The 9,088-nt window shown below is 38.7% G+C and overlaps 1 protein-coding gene across 2 annotated transcripts in view; it reads right to left on the bottom strand.

Moving 5' to 3' along the window:
• Window positions 1-2,391: 2,391 nt before the first annotated feature.
• LOC131849876 (tubulin beta chain-like) overlaps window positions 2,392-9,088 on the bottom strand; it is a 30,278-nt gene continuing 23,581 nt past the window's right edge. For both annotated transcript variants that reach the window (XM_059200013.1, XM_059200014.1), the window contains exons 2-3: window positions 6,355-6,463; window positions 2,392-3,898 (exon numbers count right to left, since the gene is read on the bottom strand). In XM_059200013.1, coding sequence (XP_059055996.1) covers window positions 2,691-3,898; window positions 6,355-6,463 — 1,317 coding nt within the window. In that variant the 3' untranslated portion in view covers window positions 2,392-2,690. The remainder of the gene's footprint in view (window positions 3,899-6,354; window positions 6,464-9,088) is intronic.

Genomic DNA, 9,088 nt, shown 5'->3' with positions numbered 1-9,088 from the left:
TATTGCACCATTTGACAATCTCCCAATGGTGAGTGGTAACCAGTGGCGTAGCTACCTAGGGGCCAGGAGGGGCATGCCCCGGGACCCTCAAGCTCAGGGGACCCTTACCAGAAAACCTCGAACGAAATGAAATTTTGAAAATTTCTCCCATTTTCAAAATAAATATGACAAGTTGCAACTCGACTTTACTCATGGCAACTCAGTTGAGAGAAATTCGAAAGTTATACTTTCGGAATTCTCCTGAATTATCTCTGTGCATTGGCAGTGTTGTCGATTTAACTGATAGCGATATGTGCGTTTTAATAAAATTAATGTAAAGCCCCATTGTTGTGCAGTGGGGCCCCATTTTTTTATTTACCCCAGGGCCCTTGGTTACCTAACTACGCCACTGGTGGTAACAGTCGTCTATATGAATAAACGTCTATAAATGATTAGCACTACGGAATTTACTCAGGGGTGGAATTTATCCTTTTTAGGGATCCTATAACTAGGTTTTTTTTTTTTATGGATGATAATGGTATGGTGCACCCGCCTGCGCTACTGGTTCACGCTGGCGGGGCACCAGTGGAGGATGATAAGATGAACATGAGGTCAGGTCAGTTAGCCCATCGGAATTTGTCAAAATCCTTTCTTATTGGGAATAAGCCTACGTCATAGTAGGTTTAAACATGCAGTCTCAGCCCGATCGATTTAAAATTGACAAAGTTTCATACAAACTTTCTTCCCCTATTTTATCCCCTTGGGGGTAGAATTAATCAAAATCCTTTCTTAGCGGATGCCTACATCATAACATCTACTTGCATGCCAAATTTCAGCCCGATCCGTCCAGTGGTTTGGACTGTGCTTTGATAGATCGCTATGTCAGTCAGTCACCTTTGAGTTATATATATTTAGATTTAATAACTACCTTGCAAATAAATTTTCACTGATTTTAAAATTCACACATTTTAATCTAAAAAGAATATGTGTGTGTGTGTGTGTGTGTGTGTGTGTGTGTGTGTGTGTGTGTGTGTGTGTGTGTGTGTGTGTGTGAAAATTACAATGATTATTTAAAAGAGCAACACGCAAGTTTCTTTCTCGTTCTTCTTGTGATAAGACAGCTTTCCGAATGAGCGGTAGATAAGACTTTTGACTATTCAAAAGTGCTTCAGTGATAATGTATTGGAATAAATAATCTTATATTATATTAATTTCAGTCTTGTTTTGTTGGAAAGATGGAATGGTGATTCTGAATAAAGGCATATTAAGGGGGGCTGCAGCAACGAGAGACTAATAATTTCTTCTTTCACTTATGTGTATTTTTCACTTCGAGAATCTAAAGCGAACTGGTCTGTGCACACATGGCGGTTCTTTTTAAAATCAGTTGGTATGTGGGATTGTTAAGGTCAAATCAGAACTTATATCTTGTACTCAATAACAAACATGATTATATCAAACTTGTAGAATATACAGTTTATGTCATAATTATAATTAGATTTAATCTTTACTATTGATATATTTACTTTACAGTTTATAAGCATAAATAATATTTATTAAATAAAAATATATTGTGGTTGTTCTATCACTCAAACCAGATGGCGTTGTAGTCACTGAAATCTGCTTTAGCGGGACAAGATGGCGAACTATTGCCGTTGGCAGGTAGCAATTTATTTATTTAAATAATTTATTTGCTTGAACATTTACAGTACATTCGTGTTAGGTACAAGTGTTCACTTCATTCAGGAGGTATGCAAATTATAATTCTTTGTCATTTATCATGACGACCGGATAGGTGGTCTAGCGGTCTAGCACACCGCTTTACGTCCGACGGTCGCGGATTCAATTCCTCGCACGGCACAAACATTTGTATTCATGAGTATGATTGTTTGTATCGTTCTGGGTGTTTTCTATGTATGTATATTATATCTATATTTAAAAAAAAAATGTATAAGTATATCTATCGGTAGGCTAGTTCTCATAACACAAGCTCTACTTAGCTTGGGACTAGATGGCGTTGTGTGATTTGTCTAGGGCTTTTTTTTAATCTAAATTTATTTTGGGGTTTTTGTTTTCAGAAATGTCAACACCATTATTACAAACTAATCGGAACAATTCTAAAAAATAATAAACAATCAAATAGTTATCAACTGCGAGGGATCTATTTATTAAATTGCTTTTATCAGTGCACACAAACAGAGCAATATCGGTAGTACCTACTACCAGCGCTAATAAAATCTTGTTTATAAAATAAAAATACAAGTGAATTTGTTTAAAACATTTAATTATAAATTAATATACAAAAGCATACAAAGATAATACAGTAACCTATGCTAGAAATGCACTGTTTGGTACGCCACATAAAAATTTTCGATTTATTGTATCAATACATAAATATCATTTTAATATACTTCGAATAATTCTATTCAATAATTGCGTTATTAATCTGCACTTTCGTTCGTCAAATATTGTTGACGAGGCAGTACAGAGTAGGTTTATAATTGATTCAGTAAAATTGATTGTCGCTCGTCCATACGAGACGCTTTAGTGACTGAATTTTGAGGTTATACAGCCTTGGACATATAATAAAAAGATGCAGAGTGGTTTCCGACGAAGAAATTGCTTATAATAATGATATCCAGAAACTAGAAGTGTACACGCCCCGCGTGATTACAGAAATTCCAGCTGTTGATTCGTTACAGCGTGTCTCAAGTCTAGTCGTGTAGCTCGTCCTGAGCGAGCTCCTCCATATCTTCCTGGTCAAATTCCGTATCGTCTTCGGCCGAAGCCTCCTGATACTGCTGGTATTCCGATACAAGATCGTTGACGTTGCTCTCCGCTTCGTTGAACTCCATCTCGTCCATACCCTCGCCGGTGTACCAATGCAAGAAAGCCTTGCGCCTGAACATAGCCGTGAACTGCTCCGAGATGCGCTTGAACAGCTCCTGGATGGCCGTCGTGTTCCCGATAAAGGTCGAAGACATCTTCACCCCTTTGGGCGGGATGTCGCAGACGGCAGTCTTCACATTGTTAGGGATCCATTCGACGAAGAAACTGCTGTTTTTGTTCTGGATTGATAACATCTGCTCGTCGACCTCTTTCATGGACATGCGGCCTCTGAAGATGGCGGCCACTGTGAGGTAGCGGCCGTGGCGCGGGTCGCACGCCGCCATCATGTTCTTGGCGTCGAACATCTGCTGGGTGAGTTCTGGCACGGTGAGGGCGCGGTACTGCTGGCTGCCGCGGGAGGTGAGGGGCGCGAAGCCGGGCATGAAGAAGTGGAGACGTGGGAAGGGTACCATGTTGACGGCCAGCTTGCGGAGATCCGCATTCAGCTGACCTGGGAACCTGAGGCAGGTGGTCACGCCAGACATTGTTAAAGACACCAGATGGTTGAGATCTCTATATGAGGGATTAGGAACTTTGAGGGTTCTGTAGCAGATGTCGTAGAGAGCTTCGTTATCTATACAATAGGTTTCATCTGTGTTTTCGACTAGCTGATGGATGGACAGTACTGCATTATAAGGTTCTACTACCGTATCTGACACTTTAGGGGAGGGTACAACTGAGTATGTGTTCATAATTCTGTCGGGGTATTCTTCTCTGATCTTGGAGATGAGGAGTGTGCCCATACCGGAGCCAGTGCCGCCGCCGAGCGAGTGTGTGAGCTGGAATCCCTGGAGGCAGTCGCAGTTCTCGCACTCCTTGCGTACCACATCTAGTACTGCGTCGACGAGCTCGGCGCCCTCGGTGTAGTGTCCTTTGGCCCAGTTGTTGCCGGCGCCGGATTGGCCGAACACGAAGTTGTCGGGCCGGAACAGCTGGCCGTACGCGCCGGACCGGACTGCGTCCATGGTGCCGGGCTCCAGGTCGAGGAGGATGGCGCGGGGGACGTACTTCCCGCCACTCTCCGCCGTCGCAACTGCAACAAACACATCTATTCAGCCCGGAGGAAACGGTTGCTTTATATATTCATCCCTATAAAAGATTTGAAACGAAAACCTTTTCATACTACATATGTACAAAAAACTATCAACTTTGCTGGCCTCGGTGGTCCAGCGGTTTAATACTTTGATTCAGTCGCAGGTTCGATTTTATTCATGAGTATGATTGTCAGTTGTGTTAAAAATTAAAAAAAAAATATCGTGCATATATTTTTTATGGTATAAAAATACACACCAACAATTTTTATCTTTTAAATATAGCTAAATATATTAAATAGGTGTATGTTTTAGGACATACTAGCTGTTCCCGCGACTTCGTCCTCGTGGAATTTAACTTTATTTTTCCTAAGTAGAAGTAACCTAAGTTACTACTAGAAGTAGCCTAAGTAGTAACTTAGGCTACTCCTATTTTAGACAAATAAGCTTTTTTTGCAGGTAACTGATGTAATAAGGAGTACCTTATTACATCAGTTACCTGCCAAAAAAATCCCGTCAAAATCGCTCCAGACATTTTAGAGACTTTTTATTACTTTTTGGCAGGTAGCTGATGTAATGAGTAACTTAAGCTACTTTTATTTTAGAAAAAAAAAGTTAAATTTCCACGTAGACGAAGTCGCGGGGACAGTACCATATAATAACCATTGAAAATTGTCTCCGAGATAAAAAAAAAACAAATTAAAGATGACTCATTTTTTTAACTTAGATTAACTGTGGCATGATCACACTGAGGTAGTGTTACATCTAGTTTTTGCCTGCATTACTCATTTTAAAGTAAAATTATTAAGTCGCGTGATTCTAAAGAGCCTGTATTGTGAATGACTATACATATATAACAGTACACAGACAGTTAGACGCGGTGGAGCATGGTCAGAAACCGCAGACCATTTGATAGCGCGTATCGATGGCCTAACACAGAGAAACCACTTCCCAATCTTTGTGTCATAGACCGCTTGCCACATTTTTCTATTTACCCTAAATTCCTACGAACCCCCATCCTTACCTGGTATTGATTTTTTGTAAATTTCTAACTGTAGTAAAGTTATGTGTTAAAAACAACAAGATGACCGCTGTCGTAGACCCCTGGGGGTCGATATAGACCACTTTGGGAATCACTGGTCTAACACAACATGGATATGCTGTTTGAACGTTTTTTTATCGGCAATCAAGCATACGGCCCATCTGATGGTAAATGAACGCCTGAAACACCAGGGGTGTCACGTGCGCGTTGCCTACCCTTAAGAAACCTTAATATACCCTTCTTGAAAAACCCCATGCTGTAGTCTCTTGAGAAAACCTCGGCAGGTAGTTTTGTGGATGATAATGAAATGCGCCTGCGCTAACGGTTTACTGGCGGAGCATCAGTGGGGGATGATAAGATAAGCATGAGGTCAGGTCAGTTAGCCCATCGTGGTAAATTCACCAGGAATTTATCATGATGGTTTCCAGAGGAACCTCGTGGCGGTTAACTTGACATGGTACATTGCTAGCAATCATAGGGGTTATCAATCCACATAACTAACATCACTTTCCTGACTAACTGATCACTGACTTACTAGACCTTGGATGACTACCACTCTTTGTCACAGAATGTCATAATGTTGTCACATTGTTGTCACACAATGTCACAATATTGTCATGCATTGTCACAACGTTGTCACGCATTGTCACAACATTATCACACAATGTCGCAATGTTATCACACAATGTCACAATGTTGTCACACAATGTCATAATGTCGTTACACCATATCACAATGTTGTCACACAATGTGATAATGTCGTTACATCATGTCACAATGTTGTCACAAAATGTCACAGTGTCGAGCCCCTCCCTATCGTGTGACGTAATTGACGAATGACCCCTATCTAACAAAGTAAAATCTTAAAACTTAGATACCGTTATGATTAACCTAATCAACGGGTCAACGTACAGACGGCCAATTGTCACCAGCTATTACAATAATTGTTATGACTTGTCTCGCCATAATAGGTGGATTAGGATTATCGACCATAGTTCTTAAGTACCTATCTTCTATGGCTTGGTAGTCGGCCAGTAGTCGAAATTTGACCATAAATTAATTTAAATTCGATCCATTCTTCCATAAATAATCTTATACTTTGTACGTTTTAATATATTTAAACAATAAATCCTTACTCCTTACTAATTTATAATTATAAATGCGAAAGTAACTGTCTGTCTCGCTGTCACGCCAACTACTAAATCGATTTAAATGAAATTTGGTACACAGATCTAGACCTTTTAGAAGAATTTCTCAGCTTGTTCTATACTACAACACGCATATATTAACATAATAAACCTTCCTCTTGAATCGCTCTATCTATTACTGAAAACTGGATTAAAATCTGTTGTGTAATTTAAAAGATATAAGCAAAGAAACAGTGTTAAAATTTTGGGACATCCTGTATATACTGACCAGAGGCCTCATTGTAATAAACGGAGATCCGTTCGAGCTGCAGGTCGCTAGTGCCGCGGTACACTCCCGCCGGGTCGATGCCGTGCTCCTCAGAAATTATCTCCCAGAACTGTAACCAACACGCACACTTTCCTGTATAAAGTTGTATTATGAACATTGGCAGTAATAGTTTATACTAAGGAATACTAGATGGCGCTGTGTCAATTTTAGAACGCGCTTTGTCCATAGCAGTATTCACGGTTTCAATAAATTAACAAATAAATAAATAACCCTGGACAATTAACACAGCGCCATCTCTAGTCCCATGGAAAGCAGAGCTTGTGTTATGGATACTAGGCAGCTGATTTTTAAATAAATATATAATACACTAGCTACTCGCCCCGGCTTCGCACGGGTGTACATGTATTATATATATAAACCGTTTTCTTGAATCATTCTATCTACTAAAAAAATCGCTTCTAAATCCGTTGCGTAGTTTTAAAGATTTAACCATACATAGGGACGGACAGACAGCGACAGCGACTTTGTTTTATAACATGTAATGACTTAGAAAGTGGTTTAACATACCCCTTTACGTCCGATGGTCGCGCGTTCAAATCCGCGCACGGTACAAACATTTGTATTCATGAGTATGATTGTTTGTATCGGTCTGGGTGTTTTCAAAAAAAGTATGTATTTATATCAGTAGTCATAAAACAAGTTCGGCTTAACTTGGGACTAGATGGCGCTGTGTGAATTGTCCTGAGATTATTATTATTATATGCATATTCCCTTCTCTCTTTCCATTAATATTAGTAAAGCATAATCAAGAACATTGATACAACAATGAGTGCATTGTATGCACTTATTTTTTATTTGCATAACAAAATGGCGGACGATCCGACCCCACGGACTTGAGTCGCTTTGTTGTATCGAGACATGTCTCGACATGTTGGACAAAAATGAGATAATTTATACCAGAGCTGTTCAAACCACGGCCCGCGGGCGACATGTATTGCAAAATTATATTTTTTTCTGGACTACTGTAATGCTGGCCGCAGCTGGCCTTTACAGCTTCACCGGACGATAGCGGGCGAGTGCAGATGACACTCCAAACCAAAGGAAGGACTTATGAAGCTGAAGGACAACTCCCGCCTGACGGATACGATTTTAGTCTGAGGGCACCGCTAGAGGTTCGAACTTCGGCTCAGGATGTCGTAATTTCGATCCCCGTTGGACGGGGGATCGATTGGAGGGGATATTTTCGTAATTTAAAATGATTTGATGAACAATTCATTTCCTCATCTGCCCTTATAAATGCACTGCGTCTGGTTACTACCAATTGACGTTGATGCTGACAAAATTGTAAAACATAAGTTGATCTTATTAATATTATAAATGCGAAAGTTTGTGAGTACCTATGGACGTTTGTTACTCTTTCACGCAGAAATTTTTGAACAGATTTTGTTGAAACTTTACAGTGATATAGCCTATACATCAGAATAACGCATAGGCAATCAATTTCACGCGATTGAAAACGTGAGCACAGCTAGTAGATTAATAAAATAATGATATTGTACCTGCATTTTGTTTTTACAAATATCTTGCTGGCCCTCAACAGATTTAGTAATTTTTATTGACTTTGTAGCGCGGTGGTTATCACCTCAACACTGTAGGGTTATATATGATGTGATGATGTTAAGGAACTCTTTTTTTTTTTATTCATTATTGCACTTTAAAAGAGTGTACAAGAGGCGAGCTTAATGCTATATGGCATTCTCTACCAGATAACCTTTGGGTAGAACTAGAAAGCGTTGTAGGACAGTAATGGCAAAAATTTGTGATATTAATACTGTAATAAATAATTAGGCAAACAAAATCTATGTACATATATAATTTATGTTATATAAATATAATATATACTTTAAATATACATATATATAAATTATATATATAAATATTCTTTTGATATATTTAAAGTTTTCTAATATTCTATAATCAAAACTATAAAAACAAAATTACATTATGTCACTTGACTGTCTACCATCTTACCATTAAATACATTTTTCCAGTCATAAATAGTTTTACTACATATTTCTACAACAGATGAGGTGTCGCTACATAATATATAATTGTACTATTTATTGTACATTAGTAAGTTTATTATATAGTGTGCTATATGTCTTATTAATAACGCGTTCATTAGACGCGGAGTCGGGACGTCGACTCATTTTACATTTAACTGAAATCTATGTTAGTGGACACGTAAACCAATGGAAGGTAAATCACGGGATCTTACCACGTTTACAGTTTACTTACTTCACGAACTGTTTACAGTATACAGATCATGGCCGAAATATCGGGAACTCAACAAAAATAAAACGTGGTAACACTTACTAACAAGGCCTGTACTATTCAAGACTTTATACAAACTTATTTCCAACACTGTGAAGAAATTAAGTTTTTATAATTTATGTTGGGCTAAAAAGGACTTGTATCCAGAGCCGTAAAATATTAATAAATAAAAAAAAATACTTATAAATAATGACCGCGTCAAAATTAAAACTAATGGAAGGGTACTAAGTGTTGACAGAAATATAACAAGTGCACGCACAGGTCCTAGATTCTACCTAAGTTCGACAGACCTGCTTTATATAATAAGGTTTTAGTTTTGTTATCTATAAAAAGGTCGCGAACTTTCTAGCAAATTTAATCACTAGTTGATAACCGCGACTCTGTATGCATATCAAATGAT

This window comes from Achroia grisella, unplaced genomic scaffold (genome assembly GCF_030625045.1).
Source record: "Achroia grisella isolate CSIRO2021 unplaced genomic scaffold, CSIRO_AGI_Agris_v1 utg660, whole genome shotgun sequence".
Classification (NCBI taxonomy): domain Eukaryota; kingdom Metazoa; phylum Arthropoda; class Insecta; order Lepidoptera; family Pyralidae; genus Achroia; species Achroia grisella.
The sequence above is the reverse complement of the archived record's forward strand: the minus strand, read 5'-3'. Positions and strand labels throughout refer to the sequence as shown.